This window comes from Ambystoma mexicanum, chromosome 10 (genome assembly GCF_040938575.1).
Source record: "Ambystoma mexicanum isolate Mex_15411 chromosome 10, UKY_AmexF1_1, whole genome shotgun sequence".
Classification (NCBI taxonomy): domain Eukaryota; kingdom Metazoa; phylum Chordata; class Amphibia; order Caudata; family Ambystomatidae; genus Ambystoma; species Ambystoma mexicanum.
Genome location: NC_090932.1, coordinates 847,352,557 through 847,368,705, shown reverse-complemented (window position 1 = coordinate 847,368,705; position 16,149 = coordinate 847,352,557). Strand labels below are relative to the sequence as shown.

At 46.2% G+C, this 16,149-nt stretch overlaps 1 protein-coding gene across 1 annotated transcript in view; it reads right to left on the bottom strand.

Moving 5' to 3' along the window:
- Positions 1–4,002: 4,002 nt before the first annotated feature.
- The window catches only part of LOC138491790 (leucine-rich repeat-containing protein 46-like), a 383,144-nt gene continuing 370,997 nt past the window's right edge, over positions 4,003–16,149 (bottom strand). Inside the window, exon 7 of the mRNA XM_069618498.1 lies at positions 4,003–4,249. Coding sequence (XP_069474599.1) covers positions 4,138–4,249 — 112 coding nt within the window. The 3' untranslated portion in view covers positions 4,003–4,137. The remainder of the gene's footprint in view (positions 4,250–16,149) is intronic.

Below are 16,149 nucleotides of genomic sequence, written 5' to 3'. Positions count from 1 at the left end.
CTCCAGAGAAGGTCTAAGTAAAACTCTGTTAGTAATCCCCAAAACCCATTGTAAGATTGTGCTAAAGATTGCACATTCTCATTTGACAGGGGGACATTTAGGACAATTTAGGACAATTTAAAACCCAGGCGCACATCAGTGGGAAATTTTACTGGCCAGGTATCCATGTTGATATAAAGAACTTCATTCAGACATGTGAAATATGTCAGAAAACCAGTACGTATATTCCCTTGCCTACCCCTCTGAACCCTTTACCAATAATAGAAGTCCACTTCTCCCGAATTGGGATGGATATCATTGGACCGTTCGAAACCTCTAGACTGGGTAAAAAATATGTCCTCGTAATCATTAATTACACTAACCGATACCCAGAGGCGTTCCCCATGTGGAACAACACAACCAAACACATTTTAAAAAATATTATTTTTCCAGGGTTGGATTTCTCAAGGAAATTCTAACGGATCAGGGATCTAATTTTATGAGCAAAGTCAAGGGTGAAGTTAAGGAATTGCTCCATATTTCCCCTTAAGAACCACACTTTACCACCCCCAAATGGAGGGATTGATAGAAAGATTTAACAAAACACTTAAAATGATTCTAAGAAGGTTGACAGACTAAGAAAGGAAAGACTGGGATCATATGATTCCCTGGTCCCTATTTGCAGTAAGAAAGACCCTCTCAGGCGTCCTTCAGATTCTCTCCTTTCAAACTACTTTATGGTATATAACCAAGGGATGTCCTGGACATGCACTGGGAGACCTGGGAAGAAAGAGAAGAGGCACCTATTCCCCTCTCACAAACAGCTACCCGATTGCGAGAGCATATGAAACTTGTTTGAAATCTAGTCTATAATCACATGGAAAAAGGCCAAGCACAACAAAAGTCCCCCTACGACAAGAAGGTAAACTTAACATATTTTTCAAAAGAACAAAATGTATTAGTCCTCTTACCTACCTCCGAAAATAAACTTGTCTCAAAGTGGCATTGGCCATATGAAGTACGAGAGCAAACGGGGACCTGTACCTATAAATTAGCCCAACCTCACAGGAAACAAAAGACCCACCTCTACCACGTAAATCTCTTAAGAGTGGAAAGAAAATGCTTCCGCAGCCACTGCCTTCAATACTGTCTTGTTCGGTACCAGAGGAAATAGACAATTTTGAATTAATTCCCCAAGAGCTATCTAGCGAACATGAAGACTTAAAGGATTTAGTCACGACATTCCCGAGGAATTCTGCGAGAAACCAGGGAGAGTGCACAGCACTTATCATTATATCAGAACTTCAAAGGGAAAAGTGGTCCATTTGAAACCATGTAGAATCCTGTAAACCTGTAGACAGATGGTGGTTGTGGAAGTGAACACAAGGCTAAGGGCAAATATGATCGAACCCTCTTCAAGCCCATGGTCCTCCCCTATTGTGTTGGTCACAAAACCTGATCATTCCTGGAGGTTTTGCATAGACTTCCGACAGGTCAACACCATCTCCAACTTCAATGTCTACCCTATGCCGTGCATCAACAAATTGATTGATAAACTCGGAAATGCCACCTTCCTATCTACCCTAGACTTAACCATGGGGTACTGGCAGGTCCCAGTACATAGACCTGATAAGGAAAATACAGCTTTCTTGATGCCCTTGGGACTATTCCAGTTCAAAGTCCTCCCTTTTGGCCTACACAGGGCCCTGCCACTTACCAACAGCTTATGAACAGGATATTGCAGCCCTACTCCAATTTCCTACGGGGCTTACATTGACAACATAGTCATTTATAGTAAGACTTGGGAAGACCATTTTTTCCATCTCTTTACTATTAAGAAAGCCCTCACAGAAGTCGGCTTAACTGCCAATCCATCCAAATTTAAGCTGGCTCAATCTGCCATGAAATGCCTCGGCTTCTTTGTAGGGAACTGCAGTGCCCAGCTTCAACGAGAAAAAGTGAAAGCTGTCTAGATAGCCTGAGACCAAGAGAGACCTCAGAGCATTCTTAGGATTTGTCGGTTATTACATAGGTTTATCCCTAATTTCTCAGACAGAAAAGCTTGGTTGAAAGACAAATTAAAGAACGCCGAACCCCTGAAGATTCATTGGACTGATGGGGAAAATGTATGTTGCAACAGCTTAAAACAAACATTGTGCCAGAATTCGATCCTAAAGGTAGTAGATTTCTCAAGAGTTTGTATTACAAACTGACGCCTCTCTTACAGGGTTAGGAGTTTTATCACAAGTTTGTGATGGATTACAACACCCTATCCTATTCACTAGTCGGAAACTCTTCCACTATCTACTATGGGATTAAAATAGTGATATAAGCCTTCCTGTGTGGGCAGGAACAATGGTAGAGTGGGCTATTTTTCACCCACCCTTTCATTTGCGCCTGGTTGTCCACATGGCCATCATTGAGATACATCTCTGCCAGGCAGAGAAGAACCCTGTGGTGTCTGTGCCTTGCTGAAGCCTTCCCCTAAGAGAAATCGATGTTACCCTTGCATGATAAAGGGGCAAGCCTGAAGAGGCTTGGTTGCCAGACAGACAACAGGAATGGCGGGGCTAACACCCCTTTGGTATGCAATGTGTCAACTTGAAGCTAGTTCCCATCTCTCTATATGAAAGACAGTGAAATGCATGTCTGGGTGCACTATTTACCGTAGGCAAACATCTCCCAGGGAACAGAGGGAGATACCAGACTCAGAGGACCCGTCCAGCAGCTCCAGAACCGGTATAGCCAGCACAGAGTGTGCCCTGCTAGGTTCTGCTAGCAAGCTTCCTAGGTGGGAAGTGCCGGCGAGTCTCTGGACAAAGGACAAGCCTGTTGCCTGCAAACACTCTCCTGAGCTTTGGGCCGTCCGCCTCAAAAGGATGACACGAGCCCTGGGAAGACGCTAGGATTGCCACACAAGCATCATCCAGCATCCATCTTTTAAGGACATTTTTGAGACAGTCGAGTCCTCGAACCGCATCCAGCTGCACCGCTGACTGTTGTCACGACGCAGTCACCAGAGCCATCAGAGACGCCTCGACCAGTGCTCCAGATCTGCCAACCAGCACAGAGACAATGATTCTTGGCCCCTGAGCCGCAGCGTCGTCCAGCCTGCACCCGTCCGTCCAGCCTCGCTTGGCCAACTGCCTGCCGCCTGATACCTGCAGCTGCCTCCCATCACAAACTCTGTCTCAAGGGCTGCAAAGCACTCTGGAACCATCTCAAAGCTGTCGAGCACAAATAACTTCTTCAGCACCAGGTACATTGTGGTTCCCCCCCCCCTGGTCCTTCTCCGGAGGCCCCTAGAGACAGTTAGGACCCTTTGCCCCCTTGATGTTGAAACCAAATAACCTTGAACAGTAAGACTGTTTACTTTACCAACTACCCTTCTGTCAGTATCCAAAGTGCACCCCTTCCTTCGTGAAACTGTCTTCTGTGTTCCTTTACAGGGTGGGTCGTATTTGTAGTGTGCTAGAACTGTCTGTTGTAAAAATAAAGTAGATATTTTTTATACAACCTTGACTGGACAGTCCCTTTTATCATTGGGTAATAATTGTATTTTCGCTCTGTTGCAACTAACCAACGATCTACGACCTTGAGGAGATAAGCCTGGCGTTCCGTCCATGTTACCAAAAGTGGACAAGGAGGTCTTATAACTCACTTGTATTCTAATCTGTTTGGATCCCTTCTGGTGTATTAGAGGTGTGGGGTTGATTGATGGTCTAGAAACAGATTTTCATATCTGGACCACTGGTTCCCAGAAAGTTGATTCGTCACTGTGATAGCAAGGGCCTCACAGGTAGATATAACCAGCCCGTGATCACCTGCTGTAGTGAAACTGTTTCCATGTACTCTTTTATTTATAGGGCGCAACTGAAGGGGATGCACTGATCGCTTTGTAAACTTCTGAGACATAAAAATGAACCACGAATGTTTGTCGAACTAGAAAATGACTTCTAACTCCAAAAACTGAATTGCAGATATATTTTCTAAATACGTTATGATAAAAAAACAGTTTCTTGGTTCAATGTTTTAAAAAGCAGTTTTATTGCAACGTTACAAAAGGAAAATCTCAAACTGTGATGTGCTTCACAGCAGATATATACAGTTGTGCATGGTGCCAGAGCACTGATGCAGTACAGGGCACTTTTGTCCATGTTACAATATTATGCACATGTTTGTGAAAAAGCTGTTCCGGGCTGGTGACCAATCCTCCGGTAATTTGGGAATCCCGTCCAACATCTTTAAATTTGGCAAAATGGAGAACACTCTGTAAAAATAAAAATAAAGGAGTATCATTTACATTTGTAGCCCAATGATTCTGGACAATAATTCTGTACTATGAGAATATTAATTTATAACAAACTGAACCTTACATTTATTCTATTGGCTTTCTGTTATTATTTCAGCAAACTGCACTTTTTTTGTGAAAAAAACGCTCTTCCAATATGTGAAGCCTATTTCGCAGACATTTGCTACTGTGAGAATCTCTTAAAACATTTTTCAAAATAGTATTGCAAATATCTGATGGCTAGCAGACCACTTTCTTAAATACATGATAAAATGTATTTGGAGAGCTGCTGCCACGTTATATGTTGTGCAATTGCAGCACATTTAAGCATTGGAGTCGTTATGTTCGACATACTTGCTGGTTACGTTATTCAGGAAGCCCTGCTAGGCGCTATGATACTTTACATTAACTGGCATCTGGAACCTGAGGGGGAGTGGATTCAAGCAATCACAAGTCAAAGGTGCACAGCATGTGTGATCAACAGCAAGAACATCATCAGGAAGACTCGAGTGGCTCCCCCCCCCGGGCCCAGTAGTAACAACCAAACTTTGGGGAGAAGTGGCGTGAGCATCCGAGGAGAACTTCCTCGTCACACTGGCAGCATTAAGCCCACTGGCCACCAGAGATGGGTCAGATACCCTAGCAATATTAAATCAAGCATCTGAGGAGAACTTCCTCGTCGTAGTGGCAGCAATAAGCCCAATGACCACCAGAGACAGTTTGGAGACCCTAGCAATATCGAATCAAGCATTTGAGGAGTACTTCCTCGTTTAAGTGACAGCAATAAGCACACTGACCACCAGAGAAGGGTCTGGGACACCACCATAAGTGGACTGATCATCAAAGGAAAGCATCCTCATTTCTGTAGCAGGCAAAAGGTTCCATGGGGTAGTATTGTCTCAAAAAAAGGCACCTATCTTGTATGGCAATATTTTTGTGGGGATATTATCATATGGAACCGACACAGGGCGGTGGAGTTTGATTTTGACAGACATTCTGACAGATCCTTTAGTATTAGTTTGAGGCAGGTAACCCCCCTTCTTAAAGCACAGGGATAGTATGGGTTTCTTTGTACTATAAATAAAGGTTTATAGCAATCAACATGCCCCCTTTGTGTCCGCGTCCTTCCTCGACTCTTACACTGACTTCTGCATTATAAAACATAATCAAAAACCAAACAGTGAACCAACCTACAAATAGCAAGTGATAATGTAAATATTTCTATTGACATAACATCATTTTTTTTTAAAAGCATTTTATTGGTATTTTTATTTTTTTCAGTGCATATTACAAATTGTGCTGGATGTTGGTACTCATCAGCTGTATGTAATAGTCTGCAACAGAGAATAACAACATAACAACGTAACAATAAACTGCACAGTCTTCATCTGTATTGGTGTCGTTTTATGGGTTAAGTTCCAGGGCAGGAAAGTGTAGAAGTGAGAGTTTGGTGCCTTCATGGGAGTCCAAGTCCGGGTTTCGGTGTCTCCCTGTCTTGTATTAAGTTGGGTGGGGCTTGGGCTTCAGGGAGGCTTGTGATCAGCAGAGAATGGAATGTCGCGTAGGAGAGCCCTCCATGCTTCAAGGGAGTTGTTCGTGTCACCCACTCCGGTGTTTGCTCTGTCCTGCCAGGCTCTCGTTTCGGCTGTGGTCCATCTGTCTAGTTCTTTGATCCAGTTCTCGTATCTCGGGCCTCCTTTCGACTTCCAGGACATTGCTATGGCCCGTTTGGCTAGGATGCAAGAAATGTCCATTAGCTTGAGCACATGTTTGAATTTGCTAACCCTGGGATACGCCCCCAGCAGGCACTCTTTTGGTTCCCAGTTGTATCTGGTGATGCCAGCGGTTACGCAAGCGTGCTTCACTTTAAACCAGAATTGCGCCACCTTGTTGCAGGTCCAGAACATGGGCTGTAAGTCCGCTGCTTCGCTGCCGCACCATGGGCAGTGTGATGTCGTCTTTTTATTGAAGCTGGCCACCCTCTTTGGGGTCATGTATGTCCTGTATAAAACATTGAGTTGAATTTGGCGAAATCTGGTGTTCCTGGAGACCTCTTTGGGGAAGAGCAGTATTCTTTCCCATTCAGCGTCCGTGAACATGACCCCCAAGTCCGTCTCCCACTTCCCTTTTAATGCTGCACTTTTAGGATTGGGTCTGTCCATCAGACGGCTGTAAATTCGGGTCACTGGCTTCCAACCATCCGAGAGTTGGTGCATCTCATTGAGGAGGGGGTCCGAGCCGGGTTCTGCAGGCCATTTAGGCCACTTCTTCTTTGCAGTTTGTCTGATGCGGTGGTACCATAGGAATTGGCCTTTACCAAGCTCCTCTGACTCTAGGATCGATTCGAATTCCCTGAATTTGGCGTCCTCGTACATGTCGCCCCATGCATAGATCCCAGCACACTCCCAGATTCTCGCCACCCTGAGGTCTGCTTCCGATCTACATGTGTCAACAAGGATGGGAGTGTCGGGGGAGTATGGGTGGTTCAGTTGGAGGGTGGAGTGGGTTTTGGCCCAGACCTGTCTCCCCAGTTGTAGGATCATTGGGGCATCTCGTGTTTGTTTCAGCGGGTCCCACAGTGCCTCCTTGGGGTGCAGGTTGGAGGGTGTTAGCCTCAGTAATTCTGATTCTGCGTTTGGATCGTCTTGTAGCCACTTCGTCACGTGGCCCAGCTGAGCGGCCAAATAGTACATTTGGAAATCGGGAAGTTGTATCCCCCCTGCTTTATGTCGCAATGTGAGAATCTGCAGGGGTAGTTTGTGTCTGGATGTACCCCATATGAAGTCCCTTATTATCGAGTCCAGTTTTCTGAAGAAGGATGTGGGGATGTAGTGGCAGATGTTTGTAAAGTGATACAAGAGTCTCGGGAGGATGATCATTTTCGTGATAGCTGCTCTGCCCATCATAGCAAGTGGTAGTTTTGACCAGAACTTTATGGAGTTGCGGAGTGCATTTGTTACTTTTTCGGTGTTGTGGTCGTGTGTGAGCTTTGGGGTATGTCTGACGTTAATTCCCAAGTATCGAAACATTTTTGGTTGCCACTTTATGCCCACGTCTGGTAAGTCAGCTTCTCCCACTTCAGTGAGCTTGGCCATCGGGAACGCACAAGATTTTGACCTGCTGAATTCAATCCCGGAGTAGCGAGCGTAGTTGTCCAGGACATCTAGCAGTACTTGCGCATTTACATGTGGGTCCTTTAGGTATAACAATACATCGTCTGCATACAGGGAGATTATGAAATGCTGGTTACCTAGTTTTATGCCCACATCGAAGAACTGTTTTCTGCAGTAGATGGCAATCGGTTCTAGTCCCAGGATATACAACATGGGGGAGAGTGGACACCCCTGTCTGGTGCCCCGTTGTATTGCCCAGGCTTCGGATACTATTCTTCCAGTTTTCACTCTAGCCATGGGAGAGTTGTATAAGACCTTGATCCACCTCACGAAGCCTCTGCCGATTCCAAACTCCTTCAGTACCTCAATCAGCCATTCCCAGAAGATGGAATCGAAGGCCTTGATGGCATCCAGCGACAGCACCGCCAGGTCCTCGTCTCTTGTCTGGGTTTCGGCCATGACATGTTGTAGTCTCCGGAGGTTGGCCGTGGTGTTGCGCCCCGGGACAAAGCCGTTTTGATCCTCGTGTATAATAGTCCCCACCACTCTCGCAAGCCTTTTGGCAAGAATGGTAGTCAGGATCTTGCTGTCATAGTTGAGCATTGCCAGCGGGCGGTAGGAATCGCAGCATTTAGGGGGCTTGTTTGGTTTAAGCATGGGGATTATGATGGTTTCCCTCATGGTGCAGGGGAGAATCCCTTCTTCATATGCTTCCGTGTAGACCTCAAATAGTATAGGAGTGATGATGTCTTCGTAAGCCTTGTAAAATTCGGGTGGGAGGCCGTCGCTCCCTGGGGTTTTGCTGGTAGCTAGGGATCGGATCGCGTCTGTGATGTCTTCGGCGGTAATCTCAGAGTCTAGTGCTTCTCTCTGTTCATCCGTTATTTTTGGGAGGCCGATCTCGTCGAGGGTGGCTCTGATTTCTTCCCTGGGTACTTGTATTTTGTGAGAGTAAAGTTCAGAGTAAAACTCAGCAAATGTGGCGTTGATGTCGAGTTGGGATTTGTGCGTTGCGCCTCGTGCATCTATGATCTCCGTGGGGAGGTGTCTCGGGTGCTCGCGTTTGCACAACCATGATAGAAGTCTGCCTGGTTTATCAGCCTCTTTGTGGGCTCTGGTTGTATTGGCTATAGAGTCGAATTTCGCTAGTCGGTCCCAGGCTATTTGGGATTCCTCTCGTAGTCCCCTCATGGTCTCCTCTGATGCCGGTGTGGCGTCTGTGTCAGCTTCGAGGCGCGTTATTTCATTTTCGTATGCTTCTAGCGATTCCCTCAGTTGTCTCCGAATGCCACCCGCTCCAGATATGGCTTCGCCACGTGTTACCACCTTCATTGCCTCCCAGAGAGTGCCCCAGCTCGATACCGATCCTTTGTTGTTGTTGACGTAGTCTTCGAGTCTAATGGCAAGATCTTCCTTGAACACCTGATCGGTGAGTGCCATGGGCGGGAGTCTCCACGTCGGTATAGGAGGCCTTGGGCCTTTTAGTTTCCAGTTCATAACTAATGGTGAATGGTCCGATATCGACCTGCCTAGGTAAGAGGTGGAGTCTATGGATGCAACTTGTTCCTTGTCTATAAACAGGTAGTCGATTCTCGTATGGATCTTGTGTGGGGCCGAGTAATACGAGTAACTCCTTTCTTCTGGGTGTTGTATTCGCCAGATGTCCTCCAGGCCTAAGTGCTCCAGGGCGGAATTGAGGGCCCTGGTGGAGGGGTTGTGTGGCTGTTGGGGGGGGGGTACCGATCTGTCCATTGTGCTATTTCTGATGCAGTTAAAGTCGCCGCCCCAAATAAAGGTGCTCTCTCTGTGGTGTGCCATTTTGGAGCACAGCATTGCGATGTGCGATGGTATACCGTGTTGGGGAAAGTAGGAGTTGACCAGGCACACTGTGGTGTGTTCAATGGTCCCCCATAGTATCAGGTATCTTCCTTCTTTGTCGGCTTCCACTCCCAGCAGGCAGAACGGGACATTTGGGTTTATCCACGTGAAGACTCCTCTTGCATATTTGGAGTAGGACGCCCCTTTGCCCGTGCCTCCCCATCTATCCGCCAGTTTGGATGTGGATTCAGCTGTCAAGTGGGTTTCTTGGAGCAGTGCGATACAGATCTTTTTCCTGCGAAGATATGATTGAATTCGGTTTCTTCTCAGGTACGTGTTCATCCCTCGCACATTCCATGTCATTATCCTTAGTTGTGAAGCCATTCGGGTGTGTAGGTGTTCTTTAGGGGCTCCCTCTCATTGGGTCTAGTCGCTAACACTAGACTTGTGGGAGTTTGGTGCGGTGTCCGGGTCTCACTTCTGCGTGCGTTTAGGTGTTGTGTCTGTTTCATCTGCTGCCCTTTCAGATTTGGTATTATGAAAACTGTGCTTCTAATGTAACTATGAACGTAACTGGAACTGGTGCGCCTAGCGACTGCAACTTCGTCGCGGTGCTCAGGCGCTCTCGCGCCTTCGGGGCCCATCCGGGCGTCGGGCTCGAGTGGGGTCGGATAGGCAACTGGCCTATTCTGATCCGTTCGCGGGGGCGAAGTCCTGAGTCTGGTGCGGGGCCAAGCGAGAGCCGATTTTAAATAGCTGACTGTAGTGTAGGGTGCTTCCGCGATGCAGGGTGCTTGTGTGCACGATAAGGTCTCATTCCGGTAAGTGGGAGTACTTTTTTCGTCCCGATTTGTGATTTCGGTCATTCACCTCCGGGGTGTGGGTCTTCGCCCTGAGCTAGGTTGTTGTCTTCTAGCCACATGTTGGCGGCTGCTGGTGATTCCAGGAAAATTGACCGGCCCTTGAAGATAATCTTTAGCCTGGATGGGTAAAGGAGCATATATTTTAAGTTCAGGTGCCGCAGCCTGGCCTTGATTGGGATAAATGAATTTCTCTCCCTCTGTACCTTCGGAGTGTAATCTGGGTAAATGGAGATCTTTGAGTTGCCTCGCTCTATTGGGCCATTTTCTCTGGAATGTCTCAGGACAACTTCCCTGTCTTGGAAGTTAAGTATTTTGGCGATTATAGGGCGGGGGTGGGATCCTGGAGGGGGTTTCTTTTGAAGGGATCTGTGTGCCCGTTCGACGGCGAAGGCTTGCGTGAGTTTTTCGGGACCAATTTCTTGTTGCAGTAGGGTTTTTATATATGCAGTGGGGTCCGGGCCCTCTGCGCCTTCGGGGATACCTAGTACTCTAATGTTGCCTCTTCTTGCGCGCCCCTCCGCATCTTCAGCTCTCGCCTCGAGGAAAGCAACCTTCCTTTCTAGGTCTGCCACTTTGGCTTTCAGTTCAATCGTGTTTTCAGTTGTTTCTTTTATGTTTGCTTCGGTGACGGTGACCCTTTCTGTTAGGTTTCTGGCATCCTGCCGCACAAGTTGGATATCCGAGCGAAATTCGTCTATCTTGGAGTCGATGAACGAGCGTAGGGAAGCTATAGCTTCCAAGACTTGTGCTTGGCTCTCAGGGTGGTTTGCGTTTCCCGATTGAGCGGGTCCAGGGGTAGAGGGGCGCGGCTCAGCCATTTTCATGGGCTTCGTGGATACGTAGTTATCCATTGTGATAGGTTTTGTCTTGTTTCTAGAGGACATGCTTGTTCTGTGGGTCTGCGGTGCTGAGATGAGGTGGGCTTAAGTCGTTACTGCCCCGCGCTTTATTTATGCCCCTAAGGCTTTTTAGTGATGGTGCCCGCTGGTGTATCGGGCTACAATGGCCCGCTGAGTCGGAGCCAGAGCTTAGTTAGTGCTCCCACTGGGGCGCTTCCTTCTTTTGGGTAGGGGGGCTGGGATTGCCTGTCTCCAATTAGGAGTTGGGTAGTCTTCACAGGGCAGGAGCGGGGGATGATGTAGTCTATGGGGAGTCGATTGTCATTGGGGTTAGAGCCGGGGGAACAGCTAATGCCGCCTCCGTGGTGTGTATGCAGGGCCCCCCGGTCTCCTTACCCCAAATGGAGCTGTTCTCCGCCGCAGGTGCTCCGGCGCAGTCCCCAGGCGAAGGAGGAGGATCAGCTGCCCTTCGTGGTGGCTCGCCGTTATGGCGTTGCACAGTTGGTGGAGAGGCGGGGGCGTATGGGGCCTCCTGCACCTCCCTCCGGCGCTGAAGTGTCTCCGGAGCTCCAGGGATCAGGCTCGTCACCCGCCAGCGACCTTCGCTGTGGAGCTCAGGCAGGTGCGGGAAGTGTCTGTGGAGCCGCGGCTGCAGTCTGGTCGCAGTTCGGGATCCGGCCCCTCCTCCGCCCGCCGGTACCCCGTGGCGAGCGGCGGAGTCTTGGGTGGTGTTGTTGGGGCCTCGGGCACTTCTTCCCCAGGCCCAGAGCAGTGTTCAATGTATTCTGCCTCCTCTTGTAGTCGGTCGGGCTTGCGACGGTCTCCGGTGGGGAAAGAGGGGGTTTCAGCTGGATCTGGAGTCCACCGTCTTGAACCCCGGCGAGGGGGGAGGGTATCTCGTAGGGGTGTATGGGGCCTCCTGCACCCCCCTCCGGTGCTGTAGTGTATCCGGAGCCTTCAGGAATCAGGCTCGTCTTCCGCCAGCGACTTTCGCTGTGGAGCACAGGCGGGCTTTGGGAGTGTCTGTGGAGCCGCGGCTGCAGCCCGGTCGCAGTTCAGGGTCTGACCCCTCCTCCGCTCACCGGGACCCCGTAACGGGCGGCGGAGTCTTGGGTGTTGTTGTTGGGGCCTCGGGCGCTTCTCCTCCAGGACCGGGGCAATGTTCGTTGCCTCCTTATTCCTCTCCTGGTTGGTCGCGCTTGCGACGGTCTTCGGTAGGGGATGAGGCAGCTTCAGAGTTGTTTGGAGTCCGCCATCTTGGATCACCGGGGAAGGCGGAGGGGGGGGAGGGTGTCTCGCAGAGGATATCTCACGGTTCCCAGGAGCGATTCTTCTTCTCGGGATAGCCGTCAGTTAGTCGGCAAAGGGTTCACCCGACTGCTGGATGATTTTGCCGGTTGCGGGTTCCCTGCTCGCGGTCAATAAGGATCGTATTACGGCGTCTCGGCCAGAGCTCGGCGCGTTAGCCTCCTGCCACCTTGAGCTCCAGGCCACGCCCCCCTTGACATAACATCATACATATGTTATCAACATTGTACAATTTACAAAGACGTGGCCAGATGGGAAACATTGTGTACAGGCAGCATATACATTATATACAGGTACATTTCCTGCCCACACTGCTGCATAGTATGCAGACTCTTACACTAACACTTCAGAGAGCCATTCTTCAAATCCAACATTTAAAAAAATCATATGGAAGGGGAGAATACAGAGGGTGTGAAGGAACGTTTTATGGAGAGCCCCACAGCACTGAGAAATAGGATTTACAGACAAAGAGAGAGACATAGAAGCCTCCCAATTAAAGCTCTCCTATGACTGATGCACTGGACTCCCCAAAACACTGGTGTAATCTGGAGGCAAAAGATTTGAAGACTCCTCTCACAGGTGGATTCTGAGAAAATATAGGAACAATTTTGGACCTGTATAAATATCAACCCAAATGTCCCTGTGGTATGGGGCACTCACAACATATTGGATTGCAACATATCCATCTGGCCTAACACCATTAACGCAAAACACAGACTTTTCTCTAGCTAGGACCACTCTGAAATTTAACACAGAGGGGACAGTTGGGCTGGTGTAACATGGTCATCTCTACCAAGATAGATCCCTACAATATTTTGAGTCATGCAAGACAGAGCTTGGGGTATAAAAACACATAGTGAAATGTAAGTTCTTCAACTAGTCTAAGGGTGATCCTCACAAGGCAACAGATTTGGAGGCATTTATCTTGCAGGTTGGGAAAGGAAGTTAATCCCTAAAAAATATAAAATAGGGATGAGGAAACAGGCTAAAATCTACTTCAAACCTGCCTATTATAAACAAAGGAGGGGGCAATGAGTGAAAAAATGTGTGCCTGAAACTTCAAATGATTACAAATCTGCAACCCCTGATTCTTGGATCTATTATGCTAAAACATTTTGCAGATTTTTGTGATGTTCCTTAATTTTGTATACCTTTATTTTTTGTTTTCATTCTGATTACATACAGCAGTATTCTTCTAAAAGCATGTGATACGGTTGAATGAATCTGATTTGAAATGGATTTCAACCAATAGGCACCCATGGTTCAAGCCAATTTGAATCACAAACAAGATCATTTGAGTATTTTAACAATTGGTTCAAACCCGCCCCAGAGGGAGGTCTTTTGGGTTTAAAGGATTTAGACAGATTCAAACCAGGACCTGAATCAAGAACTTTAAGGTTCGCCAACCTCTAATATAAACTGTTTGAGAAATTTCCACAGGGTGGAAATTGGGGAAAACAATCAAATACAACGAAAGGTTTCATGGAACAATACCAGAAAAATAAAAGTGCAATATTTGATGCAGATTGAGAAGAACATCTGGAAATCCTCAACATAGGTAAAATGGGGTTAAAATATTTTTAGGAGGTGCATGAGTCTAAGCAACATCTTCCCAAAATCATCAATGACATTTAGGAGGGATGGTTGCCCTGGTCAGGCATGTGATGGGTTTGTGGTGGTCCTGTGACAGTATCCATCCATATTGGAGAGAAGAGTTCACACGTATACATAAAATCGCAAGAATACAATTACTAACAGAATTAAGAATTCCTTCTGCAGGTATCTGTTTTGGTTTTCTTTTCCCCATGAAAACCTTTTTAAAAAAAAACACAATTTAACACATTTTCTATTTACAAATTATCAATACACACAAAATCCTAAATACAGATACAAGTAGTAAACATTTTAACAGATCCAAATCACTTAAAATACTCTTAATTACATAAGGAGAGTACACATACCTGGTTCAATATAATATAATTCAGTGTAAATTCAGCCTACAGTTAAGCTATAGGTAAAGGATCCTGTGAAATAACATATCTGAAGAGAAATAATGGATCACCATCTCTGCCCCTTTCATAATGCGAAAGATTGGACATAATACCCTACAAAGATTAGAGAAAAACTAACGACTAGACATAAAGTACAATTACTTTGGCAAAAAAAGAGATCTTATTGTGATTAGCCACATACTTTAGACAGAAATTGAATCAGTGCTAACTTTAATGCCATCGATTTACCATGCAGCATGTCCCACCAAATTATATTGGAGAAAACTCTCTTAGAATTTGAGACAAATTTGTCGAAAGTGATCAGCCATTTCAATCCAATTGATTAACAATCCAGAAGAAGATGTCTGAGGGTTTCCTTAATTTCCAAGCTTTTACAAAATCGACAGAGTACAGAACCTCATATAGGCGTTTCACCAATTTGGATCAGAAAATCGTATTAAGTACGATTCTGCATTGCCCAGGGACTTCAAATTCAAAACCAATTGATAATATATTGCTGATTTATACACACACTCCATTGTGTCTGCCCAATCAAAATTTTGTAAAAAGCACTTCACTCGGACTAGGTTTACCAAACTATCATCTTTGGACACTCCTATTTTCTCCAGAGTAGTTAAACAAGCTTAGTGGAGAGCAGACAGAACAAAGAATCTGGTTTTTCCTCTCTTAATTTCGCCCCCACGCCGAAAATATAGGCTGTTTCCTCTTGCCAGGATTATGTTCCTATGGAGCGATAATCGCCTCAATTCGACCAGGCTGTCCACAGACTGGAGCCCCAGTTCATATCTCAAGGCAGCCAGTGGAATACATTTTGGTAGACAAAACAGAAGCGATCTCCACATTTTTGCCTTAATCTTGTGCAGATCTAATTGCAACCCGAAAGGAAATGGCTCTAAACCATAACATAAATTTGGAATGACTTTTAACTAATAAAACTGTACCAATCATAACATGGAATAATTACAAAATGTCTGATTCACCATTCCCATTTGTGATATCAGGAATGCGGTCCGTTCCAATAGACCATTCTAATACAAACATTTATTTGGGTTGTCAAACACTGGAAAACCTAGATGCTGCAGTGATCTACTTATTACCAATTTATGTTTATTAAAAAACCAGCTGAATAAAGATGGCTTCTTACAGTTACTTAGGTGTATAATCACTGATTTTTCATTTATAACAAGGCCGTTACTGCTAACATAATTTGAAAAGACTTTGATTTGACGCTGTAAACCTATTGGCATGCTATCTATTATCAGTAAATCATCAGCATAAGCACACCAATTAATTTTCCATCCCTCAATTTTCGGGGAGATCACAGAGGCAGCATCTGAGCTGATTCCAACATCCGACACGTACTGATTAAAAAAAAGTGGGAGCAAAAATGCAACCTTGACGTAGCCCATTCATTGTTTTAATCGGAAAAGAGAGTTGACCCTTGCTATTAAGTCAATATGGTCAGAATGCCCAGAGGAATCCCCAAAGGCAGAAGTTTTGAATATAACAATACCCGATCGACAAGATCAAAAGCAAGAGACAGATCCATAGCTGCAATGAGTATTGGGGTTGCCTCTTTTTTCAAAGTCTTTTCTTGTAATAAAGTGAATAGTAGCCTGCCAATCTCTGTGCGCATAGCCTTTCGGAAGCCAAACTGCCTATTAGATTCTGGAATATGTCTATTCATGATGATATCAGAAAACAGCATCGACAATGATTTTGCCCACAACTAAGGATTGGCCTTCAATAGCTAGTCGGTTCGGACCTGAAGCTCGAGACATGCTCGATTTTTGAATTTGCTTTGTAATGTCTAATATCGTGAAGTTAAAGTCCCAAGGTGGAGCCCTTAATGCTTCAATTTGTTTTAGCATGTCATTTATTTCTGCATATAGGCACCCGAACTGGCCTGCCCATGTACCCTCTGAG